The sequence below is a fragment of the Anabrus simplex genome, chromosome 1 (genome assembly GCF_040414725.1).
Source record: "Anabrus simplex isolate iqAnaSimp1 chromosome 1, ASM4041472v1, whole genome shotgun sequence".
Classification (NCBI taxonomy): domain Eukaryota; kingdom Metazoa; phylum Arthropoda; class Insecta; order Orthoptera; family Tettigoniidae; genus Anabrus; species Anabrus simplex.
Genome location: NC_090265.1, coordinates 492,130,861 through 492,155,425, shown reverse-complemented (window position 1 = coordinate 492,155,425; position 24,565 = coordinate 492,130,861). Strand labels below are relative to the sequence as shown.

Here is a 24,565-nt window from a genome sequence, read left to right as displayed (position 1 = left end):
TAACCACACCTCCCATGCTCGCTTAAGTGCTGTAATGTTCTGCAGAGAAAATGTCATTACTATGCTCTGCTTGCGCTCTCATGCTGTTCACATGATGCAGCCTCTTGATGAAGGCTTCTTTGGCCCACTGAAGACATCTGATGGGGTCGAACATGAGAAGTGGTTGAGTAACAATCATGAACAGGCCGTAACACATAAGAACATAGTACTGGGCGAGTTGACCATGCGGCTAGCGGCGCGCAGCTGTGAGCTTGCATCCGGGAGATAGTGGGTTCGACCTCCACTGTCGGCAACCGTGAAGATAGTTTTCCGTGGTTTCCCATTTTCACACCAGACAAATGCTGGTGCAGTACCTTAATTAAGGCCGTGGCCGCTTCCTTCCCACTCCTAGGCCTTTTCCATCCCATCATCAGCATAAGACCTATCTGTGTCGGTGTGACATAAAACAAATTATAAAAAGAAAGAAAGAAAAAAATAGTTTCTCCAATTTATGCTGCATATGCATGGATAGTGACTTCACAAAGGCAAGCAATTCATTCTGAGCTACTGCTATCTACCCTTTTAATCCAGACATTTCCACAGAGGAAGATTTTCAACCTTCATCTGTAAGAGAAAGGCCAGTTCCTTTGTAGGAACCCATCATTGTCGGTGTCATACCATATCACATCTAAAAAGAATTCTGGAAAGTGTCAAAGACAATCAGTTGATGAACACAATAAACTGTCACTAGTTTTGCAAGAAATTCTGCACCTTCTTCCTAAAAATACCCATGAAAGGAACCAAACCAGAAAAAAGAAGAGGTCTGAATTTATGACAGCATCTCCATTCAAGACCTGATTACTCCATGCTAAGGAGTGGGCTCTTAAAAAATGTTACATTTTTCTGATCTGCCTCTTCCTTCAACCTCCAAAATTTAGAAGAAACAATCCGTATAGGATGTGGAGAAATGTTTGATGAGGATAGGGTCCAGTGTAACAGCTGTGAATGGTGGCGGCATGAAGCCTGCTCGAGCTACGAATGATCAGGCGTATTTCTATGAGATACCTGTTAGTGTGGACTCTTAGTGGACCCTCTGAACACTAACCAGTGTCAGAATGACCTGCCTTGAAATTCAGCGAAAAATAGATTGCCAAGTACCTGCATACATTATTAAACAATAAAATAGGTAATATGTATTTACTGTCCCTATTGATTTTTCACGTACCTCGCTTGCACTCAAGAGAACGCAGCACGTTTAAGACTGACAAGTGCCCACAACCATTCACCACCCTATGGGTTATGTAGCAACTATAATGAAAGCGGTTAATATAGACAATAACTTGGACTTCGACATGTCAATATCTGTATTCATAAAACGTTTTGTAGCTACACTGCCACAACACTAAGCATTCACATCCCGCTGAAAGCTGTCAGAAAGTTATTGTAGGTACCGAATAATTGAATGAATAATTTAGTTATATAGAATTGTCTTTTTAGTTATTAAAATATGAGAATTTTATCAATGTAATGGCTTTAATAATTTAGTTAATAATTGTATTTTTAGCTGTTAAGATATAAGACGTTTATCAATGTAATTGAATTAATAATTTAGTTATTAATTGTATTTTTAGTTATTAAAATCGAAAACTTTGTGTCAATGTAATTTAATAAGCACTTTAAAGATGTTAAGGTTTACTGCAATTGGGGTTTACTACCCTGTTGTAAACCAGCAATTAAATAAATGAATTGAAACTGATAACTAACAGATATTTGTATAGCACTTTTTGTTGTAAAGGTAAAAGGTAATAAAGTTATCGGTAGTAATGAATGGAAATTATATTGCATTGTGTGATGTAGAAGCTGGGGATGTACTTTAATTAAGGCCATGGCTGATTCCTTCCACTCCTAGCCCTTTCCTATCCCATCGTCACCATGAGACCTATCTGTGTTGGTGCAACGCAAAGCAAGTTGTAAAAAAATATGTGGTGTAGAAAACCTAGTTTACATGAAGTGGTTACTCTTAGATGCCCTTGCCCTATTGTGCATTATCTAGTACTACTGCACACGTTTTATGTGGGAGATTTTGCTGTTGAATGTTCTGAAACCATGGCAATGCCATCATTTCATTGTGTGAATCAGCCATAGAATCACAAATGTCATTGGAAGAGAGGTTGAGGCACCCATTGACCCAGTCTTCAGTACTCCCAGCATGTAATATCATGATCCTTTTCCTGCGAGAAATTTGTGCTTGCAGACAACATGAACATCTCCCATTGTCCCAACCTTTACTGTCATCATGGTTTCATGAGTTATTATCGTATTGTCGTACCTTGTCACATCTAAAAATATTGGAAGATACCACTGTTGTCTCAGATAATGCAAGATTTAATAACTGTCTAAGCCACTCACTTTGGGATGGAAAATTTTCAGACTGTTTGAAGCTGAACTAGCAGGTCATTCACTGTTGGTGATTGTCCTTTTTCATAAAATCTATACAATTCCATACAAACTACATCACAGGTGAAACAATCGACTTTCTCAAATTTCTGTTTCTTATTACACATTTTTTGCGTTTTAGGTGCCCTATTTACAATCTTGCTCGCTGTTTATTTCTGCTTAATCTAACCACATGTACCATTTCTGCGATTGTTGCCCCACCCCCACCCCTGATTAATTAAAAAAATTGTTTGCAGACATTGATAGTTTGTTAAATAAATTCTTGTTAATACTTCATCTAATTCTGTTTGGTTTTGCAGGATAAATCCATTATCACTGGTTGAAATATTGGCACACGTTGTTGTTCAGTTTGAAGACAAGCGAGAAGCTGTACAATTTCTAGAAAAAACGGAGGTTAAAGTAAAGAATAATAATGAAGCTGTTTCTTTGTGTAAAGTTCTTAGTGGGCAGATTCTGTTAGAGAAGTTAAATGACTTGGATGCTACTAAGGTAAGAGAATTGTGTAATTCATAGAATTTGAAATTGTGTGGCAATGGTGATGTGCCTTCCAGTGAAAGAATGATTGAGCATGGAGGAAAGGAAGTGTATTGTAATATCAGACTTGCCAACTCCCTTGATTTAAATGGGAGAATTCCAATTTTTCATTCTTCATCCCACTCTCCTGATCACTGAGACCAGTCTGATTTTGAGAACATATTTAGTATTGTTGTATTGCTTAAAAAACTCCTCATTCTATCTATCAGTGTACATTAATAGGGTGTTCTTAAATATTACAGACTGTCTAAAGTGATGCATGCCATTTTATCAATGCCATATAATAATACAGAATGTGAGATGATTTGTAGCATACACAAAAATGTCAAGTACAGTACATTGAGCAAAAAATTTATTTCAGTGTTTCTAAAGAAAGCTTAGTCAGGAAAGATGTTAAACAACAATCAGCACTATAGAGCGTTTGGATCTTAAATTGCTGTACAGTGTAGATGTTGCAAAATCAACTTGTGAAGATCGTGCTAGAGTGTGATTCAATCAGGGTGTCTCAGTTAGTCATTTATTGTTTAAACTGTATATTTTATTCATATGGATATTTTAAAGATGGTAAATTAAATGCAATTTACCTTAATCACTGTTGTTACTCTCAGATAGTTGATGTACACCTTCTATGATTCCTGCTAGGCCTATGTTCCCATTTTGTGTGAAATTGATTCCTACTGGTGAAGACATGATTCGGTGTTGTTCACAGGAGAGATACCACTTGGCGCTTAAAGTTAAAGTAGCTAACAAAATAATTGGTTTGTATCAGAAAGCATCCATCCCAACGGTTACAGATAAGAGAATTGTGCAACTTATAAAAGCGTTGCATGATAAATATTACAGCATTCGAATATCATATACTCGGGATAAGAATGAAGATTTATTTAAGCAGAAAATTGATGAGTTTAAGCAAAAATGCTCATTGCTTTTTGACATAGTGGCTTGCAATGCCCCATTGTTACTTGCATTTGTAACAGAACCCCAGATTTATGTAAATGCGATATAACTGTCAACTGTGTGCAAAATCAAACAAAATACCTGCTATTGAGCTGAGATTTATTTACTTATTACGAGCACACGGAATAGGAAAAATTGGAGGGTTCGACGTTTCTGAAACAAAGAAACGTATTAAATCATTGGAAGGGAGATCGCGTGACAGCCATTTAACTCTGGATGATGAATCTGAATCTCATCTGAAACCCTCGTGCTCATATTCAAATGTAAATATTGTTGAAACTGATGATGAAGACCAATATCTTGGTCGCTATCACTACCTTTACTAGGAGGATAACAACTTTAACTTAGCTTGTGTGATGAAAATTTTTTAGGTGCAGCAAATATAGGGCAATCGAATACCTGTCTTGTGATGAGTTCTGAGGTACAGCCATAGTATACCACCGTTATGAAGTCACAAAGTTATACAAAAATGTCATAACACAAAACAAACATCGAAATACAGTAGATGCAAATGCCACAATAGTAACTGGAAGATCGAATGAAACACACATCAAACACGAGGGACAAGTGCAGACTGACACAACAATAGCATGGCGTGGTGGTGAGAGTGGTAGGTGGGCTTAGCGTCAGAGTCTTTGACCCGAGCGAGAATTTGTTAGATTTTTTATGGCTGTTGTGCGAGCGGAAGACCTATTTGAACCATTCTTTTTTCTAAATCATTATTGGTTTGAGTAAGCATCGACTAGATCTATTACATTTAAATATTGACAAGTTAAGCAAGGTAGAAAGTTATCGTAAAAATATGCATTTTTCCAAATTTTGGCAAACTTTAGAGCAGGTGCGCGACCGGAAGAAATGAACCTATATTGTTTATTTTTTTACCTCGTTTTATTCTCCCCAATTCGCAACTTTTCCACGCTATTACGACTTGGAAAAAATAATTTGAGTTTTTTCGGCCCACCCTAATGTTCGCTCCAGGAAACTTATCAATCACTACTGATCTGCATTTAGGGCAGTCGCCCAGGTGGCAGATTCCCTATCTGTTGTTTTCCTAGCCTTTTCTTAAATGATTGCAAAGAAATTGGAAAATTATTGAACATTTTCCTTGGTAAGTTATTCCAATCCCTAACTCCCTTTCCTATAAACGAATATTTGCCCCAATTTATCCTCTTCAATTCCAACTTTATCTTCATATTGTGATCTTTCCTACTTTTAAAGACACCACTCAAACTTATTCGTCTACTGATGTCCTCCCACGCCATCTCTCCACTGACAGCTCGATTATTACGATAATGAAAGAAACACCTTACATCATTGGTTGAAGAATGTGAAAAAATTAAAGTTAATGCAATAAACAATTCAAACTTCAGTGTTTGCTCATAAAACAAAGCCAGCAACCTCTTCCCCCCCCCCCCAGCATCTCAAAATATAGGATAAAGTGCTAAACTTTGATTAAATAGATAATAAATTACATATCATTTCTTCAGCATTTATCATGTTGTGTTTTTTATGCTGGTGAGTTTAGGTATACTTTTGTATGGTTGGTGACAAAAAACTGGGAACTGTTCATTCAGGAAATAAGAGATGATATGAAATGTGAAGAGTTGCTTTAAAAATAAATCAATCATTCAAGTATTTAAAAGAGAAATGTTTTAATACTAGTTAGTCAAAAATTAAGTATTAATATTGACAGCACTAGCAAAATTAAGAAGCAAATGGGAAGAATATTTTCATGTTATAATAATGAATGGTTAGATATTGAAAACCAGACATTGCTATGACTGAGGTGAACTGACTTTTGGATGAATTATGTCTGACACTGACATTTTGTAGATATGTGGTCAGAATGAGGGGAATAAATGTGCTGTTCTCAGCCCTTAATAGTAATAATATACTTTGCATTAAACTTTGTTTCCTCTCTGTCAGTGATGACATACTGATTTTTGTTGTTGTCATTGCTGGTAATTTAAGTGTGTGTTTACATTTTCCTTATTCAGGTTGATTTATTCACTTGATTCTGCCTGTAAGTATCAATCAGGACCTCACTCAAAAGAGAACATTTTCAGTTCTGTATATGCTAGCATTATAGGCTCACCTGCTGAAAGGAGTTATATTCTGTTTGGATCATTCATTTTTTGCTCAGCATTCATGTTTCATATATGATGCTGCAGAATACTGTGCGATTAATGCATAATAATTCCTGCTAATTTCATCTTTATTCCCAGTTTTTCCATTTTTTAACTGAGTAGTCACTCTGGAATGCATGTTTAGGTTGGTGATAGACTAACACAGAGTTTCAGTTAGCATTACTGGACAGCCATAACTGTCAGGCTTACACATTTTGAATGAATGTGAAATCTGTATTTTTAAAATATGTGTGTACCTTCTTATATTCTTCATACATATGTACAGTTGCAAAAATGGTGTAATGTTTGATTGCTTTGAATACATTATTCAGAAGATAGCCAAGACACTAAGAACTGAAGATATCCTTTTTTATTTTATTGGCACTCTGATATTACATTGTGTAGATTCTTCAAGAAACAAAATTTTGTTTTTTTGGGGTCTTTCTGTGCACTTGGGTCATTATTGTCATTATCTAATTTCAGAAAATTATTGAAGATGTGGAGAAGATATTGGACGAAGCTGATGGTGTGACTTCTGTGCATGGACGGTATTATTTATTGGCTAGTCAGTATTATCGACTGCAAGGAAAGCATGCAGACTACTATCGAACGGCCCTTAGGTACATTTAATTAAAATTGTTCTGTTTTAGAAACTACTCTACGTCTGTCATATGCTGGGATTAATAACAAAATATTTAACACAAATTTTGTTGGTAGGAAAATCCTAAGACTTTGGAGAGAAGGAGTACTGTGTCCCATATACTTAAGGAAGGGAGAGAGATCTAATACAATTACAGTGTTTTCCCTAGGATTGTTTAATGGGCGCACTGCCCTGCTGTATATACAGACCACCCGGCTAACATAACCTAGATATGTGCTAGTTACATAACATTAATACATATTTGAGTCACTGGTACTCCAGATTAAAATATAAATACTGTAAAACCTTTCATTTAATTGATAAATCTTCATTATTGTCAGTATAATTGCATCCATTACATCAGAGTTGGAATGTATAGCATCAGTATCACATAGTGTCGTGAGCGAGTGGGTTCTGAATTGGTATGAAATCTCATTCGAGCACTCAATTCCGCAGAATGTCACAAACCTGTATGGCACTCCACAGCAAGTGAATGGTGAGCCCCAGTGTTATACGATTATGAACGAGCAGTAGGACACTAGAAGTTCCAAATACTCTTGTGTCTTGTTTGTGATAATACTGAAATAGTTTAATTTTTCAGTTAATGTTTATCTATCTGATATTTTTAATGCCCTGTGGGGAATAAGTTGACGTTTTATCATATTCATTTTTATGTAGTATTCCCCACACGGCTACTGATCCCTAGCACCCAGCTGATGAAAATTTCTGGGGAGAACACTGCAAATAATTTAGGGGCATGACGTTGTTGGATGCACTTATCAAGATTTATACTGGGATATTAACAAAATAGACTCATAAAATGGGCAGAGGATTATTCTGTATTCTTGGTGTACCAGTCCAGATTCAGGGAAGGAATGAGAACTTCAAACAATATATTTGTCATTAAAATAATAAATAAGTAATTAAAGAGGAAAGATTGTAAATTATATATTACAGCTATAGACTTTACTTCATTCGGTCTGCAGAAGGTTGGTCACACTCTAAAGCAGGCTAGAATAACGGTGCCAATTAAAATGATTAATGCCATAGAAGAACTGTATTCTGAGGTTACGTACATGATTAAAGTAAATGAAGACTTAGCGGTGAGAGAGATTTATTCAAATATTGGGCTTAACCAGGGGTGCAAATTACCACCTATTTTGTTCATATATTTTTATTAATAGTACAGTAGAACCCCGTTTATCCTAAATAAAGGGGGCGGAGCTACTTCGGTTGACGCGTTTTTTCGGATGACACATGGGAAATATTTTTGGAAGTTAAATGTTGAAGTAAAAATGCACAAACTCTGTTAAGTAAAGGTGCATACTGTATGTTAACACTAAAATGTTACATAATGTAACTCATTGTATAAAATCAGTGATTTTCTTCTCAATTTTCTTGGTGCAGCGCTATCGTGCAGCTATGTCGTGCCACCGTTTAATCAACTTTACATCAGCTGGTGTAGATTCATAGCTTTGTTCAATAAAGCACAAAGCAGTCTGAAATAATGAAACAATTTATTTTGTTACTACTGAACTGAATACTGTATAGAGTAATTTTATCACAGCACTGTAATTAAAGCGTGGTACTGTATTTAATAAAAATTCAAAATCAGTCTTACCTCCAGTGCACTAAATCCATCGTCTGCTGTAACTCGATTCTCAGAACTGCCGTTGTCAAGGTCAGAGTCGTCTACTTCAACCCTTGGCAGTAACACGAAATCCACTACTCCTTGGTCTGTTAGATGAAGTTAAGCATTATCTGATAGTAACCACTCGTTCACCTCACATTGGTTAATATTCTTACATCCTGGAATTTGTTTCACCATTTCTTGCAGGTTGTTATCATTTTCCTCATCTTACAAAAAACTCCCTTCACACAGTTCATTCCAGGAATTACAAAGTCACTGATATAATCTTTTCCCAGGATTGGGCATACCAGTAAATCACCTGTTTCATGTTCACGGACTTCAACGAATCCGTAAGACTTTTACCGGATAATTCACAATCACTCAGAATAGATCGTAGCAGAAACGCACGATAATGGCGTTCCAGAACACCCTGGTCCATGGGTTGAACTAAGCTTGTCACATTAGGGAGCAGGAACCGAACAACAATATCACCACTTTCCAACTTCCCTGGGTGTGTTGGGGCATTGTCAATCAACAAAATTGCTTTTCTTGGCAATCCCTTAGATTTTAAAACATATTCATCGCTTGGTACAAACTTCTGAAAGAACCATTCTTCGAAAAGTTGCGACGACATCCAGGCATTTTTTGAACTCCATAATAAACTGATAAGGCAGTGGCGTGACGTGGTGCAAATTTTTCTTTTATTGATGCTAAGGATGTTTTGGCAACAAAATTTAACCCTGTTTCGTCAGCATTATAGGCCTATACCAGATCTTTTGTCAATCCTTCACTGATCTCTTCAAATTCTGTTTTAAAAACATCAATAGCCAGTGGGTCCGCGGAAAGCTTCTCGCCACTTAGATGTAGCTGACGTATGCCATATCTATTTTTAAATCTATCTAGCCATCCTGAACTAGACTTGAAGTCCTTTCCATCATCCCCTAACTTTGTAGCCAATAATTTATCCTTCTTTTAAATTATAAAACCGGATAACGGTATTCCTTTTATACGTTATTGTGTAAACCAAAGAAATACCATTTCATTTACATATTCGTACCCACCCCCTTTCATAGTTTTGCGGTTTGGTATCTTAGATTTATTCTGTACAAAATCCTCCACTGTTGACACACCAACTCCATAATCCATAGCAACATTTTGCAATATCGCACCATTATCCACCTGTCTCGCTGCCTCCATTTTTTTTAATGCTTGCAACAACGTGTTTTTGTTTAGTGACGACATTTAATAAGCCACGGCCGCTTCCTTCCCATTCCTAGGCCTTTCCTGTCTCATTGTCGCCATAAGACCTATCTGTGTCAGTGCGGCGTAAAGCAAATAGCAAAAAAAAATAATAATAATAATAAAATAATAATAATAATATGGCAAGCAAAAATGGAAATACTGGCAGCTCTATCTAGCATGAGATGTTTGGAGAGGAAGATACCATATACTGAATATACATTCCAGAAAAATGTTGTAAATTGGCTTGTAAAAGCCAGAACATTGTATAAGGTATCGAAGAAAGCAGTAAAAATCAAGATGTAATGGATAATTTCGCCAAATTAATAATAGGGCTATCAGAATGGATAGGTAATAGTGAAGTTAGAATTCTATGTGAAGATTAACTCACATCAGCAGAGAAACAATGGTGGTCAGGTACAGGAAGATGGAATAGTGCCATAAACAGCCCAAATCGGTGAGAGCCTGACGAGGAAAATAGATGACGCTGATGATGATCGTATGAAATTCTTTCTCTCTTTCTATATTTGCTTTGGAATCACTACCCAGGTATTTGACCCTAAGTGTGAGTCTGTCGCCATACTTTCATCACCGAAACAAGTTTAAAACACAGTTTTGTATATTTTAAATATAATTTTGTATTTTCTATTGATGTGATTTGGGAAATCTGAAGATGTTCACTTGATTTGTATGAAACGTTATTGATTGTTATATGTTCAATATTTATGTCTTTTTATTTATTTATAGCACATTTACGTAGTAGGTCAGCAACAAGATATTAATAGACATGTTTTTTATTTGATAAAGTATCATATCATAAAGCATGCCTTTGAAAAGTAATCATTATTATCACAGTCATTACGTACATATATAAGTTAAAAGTTGTAATATGTGCTTTCGAATCCCTCTCTTAGGCCTATTTCCCGGTTGACCCATCTAAATGTTACATCTTTCACTTGATTCAGCCATTTCTTCCAGTAGCGACCTCGATAGCTGCAGTCGCGTAAGTGCGGCTAGTATCCAGTATTCGGGAGATAGTAGGTTCAAATCCCACTGTCGGCAGCCCTGAAAATGGTTTTCTGTGGTTTCCCATTTTCACACCAGGCAAATGTTGGGGCTGTACCTTAATTAAGGCCACGGCCGCTTCCTTCCCACTCCTAGCCCTTTCCAGTCCCATCGTCGCCATAAGACCTATCTGTGTCGGTGCGACGTAAAGCAACTAGCAAAAATTTCTTCCAGTAACTTCAGTTTTTTGCTTCTCTTCCTTCTTCCATTCATTTAAAGTGCCTAACCATCATGAACATACTCTAGTTATAGTTTCCTTTAAGGATTGATTCCAACTCCTTCCCTATCCCATTTCTCACTCTGCTATCCTATACCAGTATGTTTTTTTATTTTTTAAATTCTTTTTGCATGATTCACTAAAATATTTTCTAATTAATTTTTTTATGTTATGTACGTTTTCTCTCCTCCAGATATTTAGGTTGTGTAGAGCTATCTGACATGACTAAAGATGAACAGGAACAACATGCCTTCTTTTTGGGACTTGCTGCTCTGTTAGGGGAAGGAGTGTATAACTTGGGTGAATTGGTGAGTACTGATTTGACCAGCTAATCAAAGATAGGAAAAATTATTTAGTCGAACTTGGAGTAGATTCGGTGACTCTTCTGCACAAATTTGGGAATAAATTATTTTATATTTATATAACTGACCCAAGATATATGGGTTTGCTGACTGACACAGAATAGCAATCTGTCAATTAGATACACAAACAGTTAGAGAAAAGTTGCATTGAATCAATCTACAAACACATGCAGGTTGCAGAAGCAACAGGCAACAAATTACTTCGTATGCATGCACTATGGAGAAAGATTATTTAATGATGCATATTATGATTTCATCTTGGAGTTTTTGTCTAATCTATATTAATTGCACATTATATAAGGTATGAAACATGGTCATCATCAATAGCCTTTTCTCTCCAGTACATTCTTTCCCGTGATACCGTAGCTCTGGTATTCCTGTCATTTATGCCTCGTCATCTTTCCCTAGAAATGTTTTATCATACTCTGCTCCTATTACTCACGCACCTACTTTTCCCTTCTCCAAAAGTTTCTTTGATTTTTCCCATATGCAGCATCTGTTTTTTGTGCAGCTATGCAGTGTTCAACACAGAATTACATACAAAATCAAATTCCAGTTATTAACAATGTACTGTCATAGAATACCTCTGTTGTTTCTATGAAAATGCTTGTTACTCCTTTATATCTGAAAGTGTTCACTCAGATAATAAGAGGCTTAACCTTTAACACACCAAAAAGTTAGATGAGATGGAAAAATGTCTAAATTTACAGAGAATTTTAAAATGTTTCCATTTCTGATCTTAACTGTTGAATATGCTTATGTTTTTCAGTTGGCTCATCCTGTTCTTGAAACATTGAAACCAACAGATAAGGCTTGGTTAGTTGAATTGCTGTATGCCTTCAACACAGGTGACATAGCTTTGTTTGATAAAATGAAGCCACAGTGGTCCACCATCCCAGATCTAGCAGCCCACGAACTGAAACTACGTCAGAAAATTTCTCTGCTCTGTTTAATGGAGGTAAGGTCCTAAACTGCATTTTAAATTTATTTTACTTGACCTCGTGATAAAAAGTGGAATCCAGTAGAACCCTTGTTTTTATGTTCTCATTATGTATGTTTTTCTACTATTGACATCATTTTCCTTTAATCCCATCCTAAGGCTTATTCATCATCATCATCATCATCATCATCATCATCATCCTAAACCTTCTCCAGTTTCCCGGGTGCGGTATATGAGCCTCCTCCATCTCATCCTGTCCTTGTACCATTCTTCCTCCACCAACTTGTCCCAATCATGACCTCTCAGCAGTACATCGTTCTTAACTAAATCTATCCATTTCCTTCGTGGCCTTCCCACGGGTCGTCTTCCTTCTACTTTTCTGTCAAATTCCTTCCTTGCAATTCTGTTTACTGGCATCCTCTTCATGTGACCAAACCACTTCAGTCTTGATATTTGAATCTTATTGAGAAGAATATAGTCTATTCCTACTTCTCTAATTTTCTCATTTTTAATCTTGTCTTTCCTGGTTTTCTGGATCATAGTGCGTAGGAATTTTATTTCAGCTGCCTGAAGTTTGGAATTATCTCTATTGGTCAGTGTTGTGGTTTCAAGACTGTATGTAAGAATTGGTGTTGTAGGAGTTGTACTCACAGGATGTTAAAAAAAAAATAGTAAACCTGAAACAAGAAAACAGAGATAGGAAACTAGTGGTAAAGAGAATTGTTAGGAAAGAAAAAATCAGTAGACATTTACAACAGAACTAGAAGAGGACTGTAAATGGAACCAGAAAATGTTGTATGGAGAGTAAATGAGACAGAGAAAATATTAAAGGAATTGAAACAGAAGATGAGACCATTTTTAGGAATGCAGAAGGGATTCGAAGGGAGATTATGACTGGTTGTGCTTGATGATGCTTGTTGTTTTAAGGGGCCTAACATCGAAGGTCATCAGCCCAGATGATGACTTATTTTGACAAATTACTGAATGAGGAAGTGTATGAGTTTGACAAATCTGAGGAAAAGGAGAGTCCTGTCACAAGTGCCCTAAAAACTGATGAAAGGAACAAAGTCACCAGAAGCAGATGGATTGTGGGCTGAATGCAGCAGGAATACATGGCATGGAATGGCTACAGCAATATGAAAACAATAAAATACCAGATGATTGAAAAGAAGGGCTGATTAGATACTACTGTAAGTAGAAAGAAGTGCACCAACTATAGATGGAATACCCTGCTGTCACACTGCCTTAAGATAATGGAAAAAAATCATAGAGAAGAGAAGAAACAAAACCACTGTGTAGAAATAACATGGTTTCAGATGCAACAGAGGGACAGTAGATCTTATCTTTGCCATTAGACAGATAATGGAAAAACATTGGGAAAGACCTCATTCTTGTGTGTTTGGACTTAAAAACACTTATGACATTGTGCCAAAAAGTAAAAGACAAACTAAAGATTCTGAAATCTCTAGTTTGGAAGATCCAAATGTTGTATGAAGGTTATGAAAGCTGTGTGTAAGTGGGAAATGGCAGATGGGAATTGTTTTGAGCAAAGAGAGTGGTGCAAGGCAGTTCGTTGTCCCCACTCCTCTTCATCACTCTCATGGATATCATTACTGTATAATGGAAATTAAAGCAGTGGATCCAAGTGATTTGAATGCATTTGTTTTTGCTGATGATGTTGGGAAAGAGAACAGGAGGTACAGAGGAGGTTGGAGCAGCAAGTTTAAATGTTATCTCTGAGCAAGAAAAGTATAGTCGCTGTGAAAATGAGTAGACCATGCACTCGGTGTAAACTCACGCTTGAGGAAGAGAGTATCGAATCTGTGAAAAACTTCAGCTGTCCTGGAAGTATTGTCTCCAGTAATAGGAATGATAACTAGAAGTATAAAATAGAGTACTGAAAGTGGGGTTATTCCAATCAGGTGGTGTGAACGTATTTTTCAACAATAGCAGATGTGCGTGCAGTGAGACAGGCTTCGGTAGGTGCCACAATTCCTATCCTCACTGCTAGATGGATCTTCATTCTTCTTTTTTTTTTTTTTTTTTTTTTTTTTTTTTTTTTTTTTTACGTCACACCAACACAGACAGGTCCTATGGCGACGATGGGATAGGGAAGGCCTAGAAGTGGGAAGGAAGCGGCCGTGCCCTTAATTAAGGTACCGCCCCAACATTTGCCTGGTTTGAAAATAGGAAACGATGGAAAACCACTTCAGGGCTGCCAGCAGTGGAGTTCGAACCCATTATCTCCCAGATGTAAGCTCACAGCTGCACAGCCCCAACTGCACGGCCAATTCGCCCGGTCCATTCCATTCGTGTCCCAGTTGAATGACTGGAAACAGGCTGTGGATTTTCATTTTCAGCAAATGTATGCGCAGCACAGTAACAAGGATCCGTTAGCTGATCATTGCTTTGAATTTTAGACTAACTTGTCTATATACTAAGTTGTAGTACACACAACCAACAATTGTCATTGTTGGGAGATGTTCCTCGCAGGTGCCGCACTCATGAAATCTGGATGTTGTTTGGATAATTTCTGTTATAACCAAGTACACAAGAACCTCGTTTATCCAGATCAAGTGGGACGGGAACTGATTCGAATTATAAAAAATCCGGATAATCCGAAAAAACTGAAAAAAACAAATATAGTATGTTATATAATCTATTATAATAATATTTTCATGTAGCTATTTCTAGCCGAGTGCAGCCCTTGCAAGGCAGACCCTCCGATGAGGGTGGGCGGCATCTGCTATGTGTAGGTAACTGCGTGTTATTGTGGTGGAGGATAGTGTTATGTGTGGTGTGTGAGTTGCAGGGATGTTGGGGACAGCACAAACACCCAGTCCCCGAACCACTGAAATTAACCAATGAAGGTTAAATTCCCCGACCCGGTCGGAAATCAAACCCGGGACCTTCTGTACCGAAGGCCAGTACGCTGACCATTCAGCCAATGAGTCGGACATATAATCTATTAACATATATTGTAAAACTTTTCTTACTTTTATGACTCTGTTTTATACACTTAAATAATGTGCAAGTTTTTTCTGTTTGACATTTGTATAGCATTTACGCGCAGCACGATCACGAAGATGTTTTATTAACAACAGTTCTGCTGGTGTGGTTTCAGTCAAGGATTCTAAATAGACCATCAGTTTAGCGCCGGTTTCATTTTTGAATTCACCATCAGTGAATTAATAGTGCGTGGCATTCAGAAGAACGTGGGTTCGAATTCCACCTTGGCCGTCCTGGGAATGAATTTCCACGGTTTCCCATTCTCAGTTCCAGGCGAACTCCGGGACAGTATAGTTGGGGACAAAACATGATGGCCTCAGTTCCTGGAAGGGAGCTCGAAGCCAGCAGTCAATCACACCCTGCACCCTGCTGAGTTAACGAGTTCTAAGTGATCCTTGTTTGGTGTGGAGAGGTTGCCAAACCAATTTCTTCCACACTCTCTATAGTATTTACCCTTTATTCGTGTCGAGTACTGTGGACGATTTGGCAACTCCGGCTACATTAGACGTAGTAAATCCTATAAGCCGCTAATAGAAACTGGGCTGCCACTGGAGAGAGTTGTGTGAGGTGAGGTAGTCATGTTTTGTCCCCAAGTATACGTTTTATAGACCATGGCCAAATTACTTCCAATTCCTGTCCTTAACTATCCTTGGCGGAAAAGACATTCAAGAAGAGTCGACGCCGTAAAAGAAATACTGTACAAAGAAAAATAAATGTTTATTATTTTCGATCTGGATAAACCGGAGATCCGGATTAATGAGGGCCAGATAAACGAGGTTCTTGTGTTCTTCATTTCCAGAAGTGTGCTGTTATTAAATTTTTCTTATACAAACATCTTAAATATTCTTCATTTCCATGTCCATACTTAGTACAATTTTTGACACTATCCATATCTAATTATAATATTCCAATTTTGTAGAGTGAATCCGGTAATGGAATTTTGTTCACGCCGGCGAGGTCCAGGTCGCGTCAACACATTACCACCTCCCCTAACATCACATTTATTGCTGTCATTATTATTATCATCATCACTCTGATCACTTTCTGAAACATCACTTTTATCGCTTGCCTCAAAAAGTTCTTCACTTTCGTGGTCACTGTCCGTAAATTCAATCAAAATTGTCACGAATACTTCATCCTCCATCAAGGTGGCTGCCGCCATTTGCCTGCGATCGCTTTCCATTGAGCATATACGTCACCAAGGAAACAGTAATATTGTCATCACATTTGAAATGATGTTGTCAGAACTTGATTCTTACAGTGCCCAGAAGATAGCAGCAATCATTGAATAATAAATAGAAGTCGCAGTGTATACAGTGTAGTTACAGAGTCACAGAGTAGTTATGCAACGCAAAACCGTGTGTCGACCAGAGCTTGACATACAGGTGTTAGTGATGAATGGCAGCTGTCAACCTGTTGTCAACACACGAGCAGAAAGAATTAAAAATCTCCTGCAGGACAAAACTCTAGCACGTTGATGTGTCCGAAAACTGTAAAAGTAGTTAGTGAGACATAAAACCAATAACATTGTTTTGAACTTGATATTGAAGGAAAGACTGAGCTGAAATGGTTTGACCACGTAACGAATTCAGGAGATGCAGATTCCTATGGAGTACTTTGAGAGGATCGTGCCTGGAAAGAGACCATTAGGATGTGTTAGGGCCAATTTAAAAATCCTAAAAAAAAAAAAAAAAAAAAAAAAAAATGAAGAAAAAAAAAAAAGACAAGAGACACATTGGGAGATGTACTGAGAAAATTTACGAAGAGAAATGGATTAGGGTTAATTGTTTTAGGGAGAGTAATTTCCCAGGCAAGAACATTAAATGAACGGTCATAATAGGTATCAAATATTTTGGCATTTATATCATGACATATAGCAGGAACCCAGAAGGAGAACAACTATTAGAACTGTGCAGAAGAAATGATCTTATAATCAAAAATACATTCTTCAAAAAAAGAGACAGTCACAGAATAACAAGGTACAGTTGGGATGGCCAGTATAGAACATTGATTGACTACGTAATCACAAATAAAGATGGTGGCAGGTACATCACAGATGTAAAGGTCATCCCTAGTGAAAGCATGGACAGTGACCACAGATTGTTGGTAGTAGACTTCAAACATAAGGCAAATGAAACGCAGAAACTTATTATGAAAAAACCAAGGGTTAAAACTTGGAAGTTGCAAGAGGTCCAAATAAAGGAAGAATACAAACTAAGGATTCAACAGAGTTTGCCGAAGTGTGAAGTAACCAGCGTTAATGAAGAATGGAAGGCCTTCAAAGACACCTTTGTGGGAGAAGTCAAAAACCTATGTGGAGTTACAAGTTCTGTCAAAAGAAAAAAGGAGACACCATGGTGGAATGATAGAGTGAAAACAGCGGTGAAAGAAAGAAACCAAATAAAGAAGGCACTGGACAAGGAAAAATAAAAACAGGGACAAGAACGAAATGAACAAGAAATACAAAGACTTCAAGGAGTATACAGGAGCAAGAAACTTGCTGTAAAGAACATTGTAAGGGAAGAAAACGAGAAGAAATGGAATGAGTTTGCAGACAAACTGGAAGAGGACAGTAGAGGAAATATGAAATTGCTATACAGAGTAGTGAAAAACAAGCGAAGGGATCAAGAGACCATAAAAGCAATAGAACGTGATGATGGAACTCTGGCACAAGAAGAGGGAGAAATTAAACAAGAACTCAAGATCTATTTCGAAAAGCTGCTGAATGGAGATACAGAAAACATAACAACGGATAGAGGAGAGCCAAGTCGAGGAACCACAACTGAACCACCAATTACATGGCTTGAGGTTGAAAATGCACTCAAGAGCATGAAGAAAGGAAAGGCAGTGGGCATAAATGAACTAAGCGCAGATATGCTGAAAGCAGCGGGAATTCCAGGAATCCAATGGCTCTACAGACTGCTCAACAAGATATGGGAGGAAAATACTGTTCCTGAGGACTGGAAGATGGGCATCATTGTACCTCTGTTCAAGAAAGGAAGCCGACGAAAATGTACTAATTACCGTGGTATCACACTACTGTCTCATGTCCTGAAAATATTGGAAAAAATAATAGAGACCAGAATCAGAGATATTGTTGAACCAATTTTGGAAGAAGAGCAGTATGGTTTCAGACCAGGAAGGTCAACTACAGACCTTATATTTGCAATTAGGATGCTAATGGAAAAATACTGGGAGAAGAACAAGCCTTTATTTCTAATATTTTTGGACATTGAGAAAGCATACGATAGTGTACCAAGGGAAAGAATTTGGCAATGCATGAAAGAACTTCAAGTGCAAGACAGCCTCATAGACAAAGTGAAAATGTTGTATAGTGGGAACAGAAGCTGTATTCAAGTAGGAGGTGGTTTGTCGGACTGGTTTGAAACAAAGAGAGGAGTGCAGCAGGGCAGCTCATTGTCACCACTTCTATTTATTATTGTAATGGATGTAGTAATGAAATCTATTAAAAGGAAAGAACATGGAGATATCAAAGCCTTCACATTTGCAGATGATGTTGCGATCTGGAGTGACTCAGAAGAGGAATTGGGAGAGAGAATACAAAGCTGGAATGAGGAGTTTAAGAAATATGGTTTAAACATCAGCAAGACCAAGATGGTGGTGATGAAAGTGTATGGGGAAGGAGCAGAACCAATAGTCATGATAAATGAAGGTCAACTGGACAGCGTTCCAGTTTTCAAATACTTGGGTAGCGTTATATCAAATGACAACCTAGCAAAACATGAGGTGAACAATCGAATCAATAAGGCAACACAATTTTACCACCAGGTAAGACACCTGCTGTGGGATGAGCAAATACCCATGAAAACAAAAATGACATTGTACAAGTCCTATTATACACCAATTCTTACATACAGTCTCGAAACCACAACACTGACCAATAGAGATAATTCCAAACTTCAGTCAGCTGAAATGAAATTCCTATGCACTATGATCCAGAAAACCAGGAAAGACAAGATTAGGAATGAGAAAATTAGAGAAGAAGTAGGAATAGATGATTCTCTTCTCAATAAGATTCAGATATCAAGACTGAAGTGGTTTGGTCACATGAAGAGGATGCCAGTAAACAGAACTGCACGGAAGGAATTTGACAGAAAGGTAGAAGGAAGACGACCCGTGGGAAGGCCACGAAGGAAATGGATAGATTTAGTTAAGAGCGATGTACTGCTGAGAGGTCATGATTGGGACAGGTTGGTGGAGGAAGAATGGTACAAGGACAGGATGAGATGGAGGAGGCTCATACACCACACCCGGGAAACTGGAGATGGTTTAGGATGATGATGATGATGATGATGATGATGATGATATAGTAGCATGGAGAATTGTGACATTTCTGTGTTTCTATTCTTCTTTGTGTTTTCCCACAGGTGCAGGGTCCGCTCTTCAGATCAACAAATGGCATTTTAAGTGATCAGATGCAATATTTGGTGTCAGCTCAGTAGTCTTCATGTCAGCAGCTAGGGTGTCTTGCCCCTGTTGTCGTGGCCTTCCATGTGGGCGTTTACTATCAATGGTTGAGTTGTATGCATCACGAGTGGATGTACCATTTGCTTATCACTCAGGCGCCCATTTTGTATTTTCTCTTGAATGGGAACAGTTACCATTCTTTACTGGATCGTGTCATTGGTTATGTGATCAAGGGGTGAAACTCGAAGAGACCAACATAACATGCACATCTCCATGGTGTGTAGAGGGCACTCGGTGCTTTTGTTGACTGGTCAACTCTCAGCCCAATACAATGCCATTGGAGAGACTATATTACAGTACGTCATTGATTTCAGGTGGACCAGGACATGCCTGTCGCACAGTACTCCTGTGATTCCCCACCATCTAAACCATGTTGCACACACTCCAGCCTGCACTTCCTGATCAATACTGCCATCATTGCAGGCAGGATCCTAACTATTGAAAGCAGTTAGTTTTCACTAGATCTTAACCATTGATAGTGACGGTGGATGTGCTCAGGTTAGTTTCCAGATAATGGTCTTCTTAAATTGAGTTGTAGCTGCAAGTAGGATGTCATTGGCATACAGTACAGTTCAAGGAACACCCTCGTACAAGTCGTGTGAGACAGTATCCATAATGCGTGTGAAGAGCATTGGTGACAGTGCTGATCTCTGATATTCCTAGCTCTCACAGAGGAGCTCTCAGAGAGGCCAGCAGCACACATCACTCTGCTATTCAAGTATTCTCATAAAGCATCAGGACACAGTTGATAAGCAGCTCTGGCATACCATGGTTGCACAATGCATACCATATGAGCTGATGCGGAACGTGATCAAACGCTTTCTCTAGGTTGGGGAATGCCAGGTGTAATGGATTTTTCCTTGTTGTTTCTCCAGAAGCATTTGGGCCACAAAAGTTTCATCAGATGTACTGGTTCCTTTTACAAAACACACATTAGTTGATGCCTATTGTGACAGTGTATCTCAGGCATCTGCCAAGAATCTGCTGAAAGATTTTTGTCATGTGACACGAGAAGCGGACCAGTCGATAGTTTGAACGGTCTGGTGGATCAACTTTGTTTTTAAATACAGGCACTGTTATGCTTGTTGTCTGGTCAGCTGGAGCATAACAATCATCCACCATGGCATTTTTAGAGACTAGCTAGCCATTTAACAGTATTATTAAGGAGTTCTCTCAGCTTCCCAATATCTGCTGATAGACCATCTGAGCCTGGTGCTTTCGAGTTCTTCATACATATTATAGCATGGGTGACTTCATCGGAGGTGATGCGGCTTACTGCTCCTGAGCAAGATGCGCCCTGTGAAATTGATGGATGTGTAAATTCCACATTTGAAATTTCTTCAGAGTACTACTGCCACCTTTCCAAGATAAGATATCTGTCCAGCGGTTGGTGCCCGTTTTCATGTTTGATGCACATGAAATGTTTGTTGTCTTGTGTTGCCTTGTCCCATGCTTGTGCTAGCCAATAGATGCACCTCTCACTTCCGTTAGTATCCAGCTCTATGTACAGATTTTTGCAGTATTCAGCTATGGCTTCATTAACAGATTTCTTAGCTGTTCATCTCACAGCAACACATTCTTCCCTGCTCTCCTTGGTATTGTTGGCTTGTCACTTATTGTAGGCATTTGTCTATTCTGCATTGGTGTACCTTCATGTACCCAGGGTTGCCTTAGCAGCCTTTACTACGGAATTGTAGAGGGCTCTCCATGTGTCATCAGCAGAGCCCGGAATGAGTGGGGGGAATTTGATGTAGTTGATTTGAGCTGCCTTTAGCTTCCGTAAATTCCATCACTTGATCTGCTTGAGGGAACTTTGTTGGATGATATTCTGATCTTCATATCAGAGACGAGCAAGTTATGTTGCAGGGCAAGATAGTTGGATGGTATGACCTGCACATGCTTTACAGTTGTGAAGTTGTGTTGCCAGGCAAGAATGAAGTCTATCTGACTCCTACGGTGTCCAGTGGCATAGGTGATGAGGTGGCTGGTATGTTTTTTGAAATAGGTATTACTGATGAGGAAATCATTAGCTTCGGCAAAGTCAAGGTCTTGCCAGCCGCTGTTATTTCATGTACCAAAACCTTTGCCCCTTCCCCATGGCAAATGTGGCCATCTTATATGCTGCCAACATGCCCATTCAGGTCACCACAAAAAATGAGGAAGTCCTGTGGTGAGCATGCTGATATTTGATCTTGCAGCTCCTGCCCAAAGTTATCTTTCTCATCACAGCCAGTTTGTGGACCATAGGCTGGGAATATGCTCACTAGTGTTTGTTTACTGTGTATTAAAAATATAGTGTCTTTATATGGTCGCTCACCCAACAAACCTGTATGATATTCTTTCATAAAAGTAATGGAAAATAACAAACAAGGAATAAGTGAAGAAAGTTTTTTCTTTCTGTATGTAATTCTCTTTTATAGATGACTTTCAAGCGTCCAGCTACTGATCGGCAATTAACATTTGAGGAGATTTCCCGTGAGACTCGCCTTCCCATAAATGAAGTTGAATTGTTAGTTATGAAAGCTCTTGCACAAGGATTAGTAAAGGGCGCCATTGATCAAGTTTCTAACAATGTGCACATGACTTGGGTGCAACCAAGAGTTTTGGATAAACAACAAGTAAGTATTCCATATTTTCACCAATATGTCCTGCATTACTTGTTACTGTTTATACTTGAGGCATAGAGTTTCAAACACAACCAAGTCCATCTTTTGCATGTTCTGATGTTTTGACTTCCATGGATTCCTCTTTACAATACAACGAGAACTAAAGTGGGTTTCAAATCCGGCCTGATCACATTCAAAATGACAGCAAAGAATGACGTTTCATGTCAAAGTCGGCCAAGTCCCTGTTAACCTGCATGAGCCAATAACCCTGCGCTATCCAGTCACGTGGTGTGTTCCGGTAAAATGGTTGACTGAAGTTTGTTCGAGTCACATGTGGTGGTTTTGTTTGCATGTATTTTTATAAATAATATGTATATATATAATTAATTGGTCGTTTTGAATAGTATTCATATTTGCTGTGCAATAAAATGGAGGAAATAAATAAACGCCATTCCAGAAAGCAGCAACATGATCCTTCCACCTGGAAGTGCACAAGGGAAAACAGCTGAGATGAGTACAATCAACAACGTGTTGTTAGTGGTGATTCAATCAAGGCTCGGTGATGTGTTTCGAAGGCACAATGGTATTGAATAGGTATAATATGAAGAATATACATTGAAGTAACTATATGAATCCACATACTTGCAAAATATACACTATTTAAATGTAAATTAGCCTCTACATTGGTTACAATGTTGGGTAATTTTACACAAACATAATGTTTAAAATAATAATCTTTAAAGATTTTTCACTAAATCTTATATCATTTTTAATCATATTTGTTCCAAATAAAGTCAAGGTGAACACAGTTGGAAAATAGGCCTAATCTAGATTTCTTTTTTCCTTATGTGTTCCGCGATGTCTTTACCACAGTACCCAACCTGTAATCACAGAGGAACAAAAAAGTGTAGGCTACTGAAAATGAAAGATATAAAAGACTTTCATAGTGCATACTATGCACACCCCGTTAAAGCTAAATAAGGTGGTTTTATTCTAAGGTACTGTCGCATAAGCATACCCAAAAGATGGCGAAACAGAAAGAATGCATATTAGGCCAAATTTTCTAATCTAATTTTCAAAGATGGCCAAGTCCTCGTAGGTAAGTTTCAAAATTGGCCAAGTCCCGTAGTTAGTTTCAAACATGGTCAGGTCCAAATTTTAAATACATTTTTCAATTCATGTAATATATTTAGACTGTAAAAATTGTATGGTAATGAATTAGAAGCCTCTGTTAAGCAACATAAAGAATAAGGTGTCTGAATATATATGAATTAATATTCTAAATGAGTTTTTTGCTGCTTCTGAAAAAAACAGCTCAACAGACTTGGCCATGTTTGAAACTATATGCCTCACTTATTCTTTTCATTGAAAAATGTATTATTAAACAATTCTTTACTAGGAACCCTCTGTAAAAAGTAAAATTTTTTAGACTTTTCTTATATTCAGTAATTTTTGGTGTTGTTGCTATTATCACACGCGTGCGCATGTCAAAAGTTTTAAACACATTTTAAGAACAATTCCATTCTTGTTATTTATTAGGCTGCAGATTAGTATTATTTCAAATGATGTATATTTTAAATCAAAATATGAACATAGGCATCTATTATATTCAAGCTGACACACTATCAAGCAATTTATGCTTCAAATACAGAAAACTCCCAATTGTCCGGGTGCAAATTAGCCTTACATAGTTCAGAGATTTAAAAAATAAAAAATGAAGTCAGAAGTACTGTATTCTATTATAAATAGAACTTTTTTTTTTTGTTTTGTTTAGCATGTACTATTGTGCATTGTTACAAACGTTTTACCACCAGAAGACACTATGGACACTGTAACTGCTACGGATTACACAAGGAACAAGACAGATAATAAAATTGTAAACATAATAAATTTCGATCGCACAAAATAAATGAAACATACACACCAAGTCAACACTCCGAAAAAAATGTAGAGATATAAATAACAGTTTAGCCAACATGACAACTAAAAAAAGGAAGTGGGAAGCGGTTGGGAACCTTACCAGTTCCGTGAGAAGGTAGTGCGTTGCCGGGAAAACGAAATCAACGGTGATCCCAATTGAACACTACATTTACTGAATTAAAAGAAATTGGAAAATGACATCACAAAACAAGGCCAATAATGAAATACAAATAAAATGAACATAGTAAATAAATAAATTTGAAGATATCAATAGTGTCAGTAGTACAAGCTTCTGCTTCATGCCGACTTTAAAACAATGTAAAGAAATTTTTAACAATCATAATTTGAAGTCATGACAAGGTAGTTTCGTAAGGTAGTTGCCGACGATATCAACTT

At 37.7% G+C, this 24,565-nt stretch overlaps 1 protein-coding gene across 1 annotated transcript in view; it reads left to right on the top strand.

Moving 5' to 3' along the window:
* Rpn9 (regulatory particle non-ATPase 9) overlaps positions 1–24,565 on the top strand; it is a 59,389-nt gene that overhangs the window by 26,713 nt on the left and 8,111 nt on the right. The window contains exons 3-7 of the mRNA XM_067135323.2: positions 2,736–2,925; positions 6,537–6,673; positions 11,038–11,152; positions 11,976–12,164; positions 22,064–22,261. Coding sequence (XP_066991424.1) covers positions 2,736–2,925; positions 6,537–6,673; positions 11,038–11,152; positions 11,976–12,164; positions 22,064–22,261 — 829 coding nt within the window. The remainder of the gene's footprint in view (positions 1–2,735; positions 2,926–6,536; positions 6,674–11,037; positions 11,153–11,975; positions 12,165–22,063; positions 22,262–24,565) is intronic.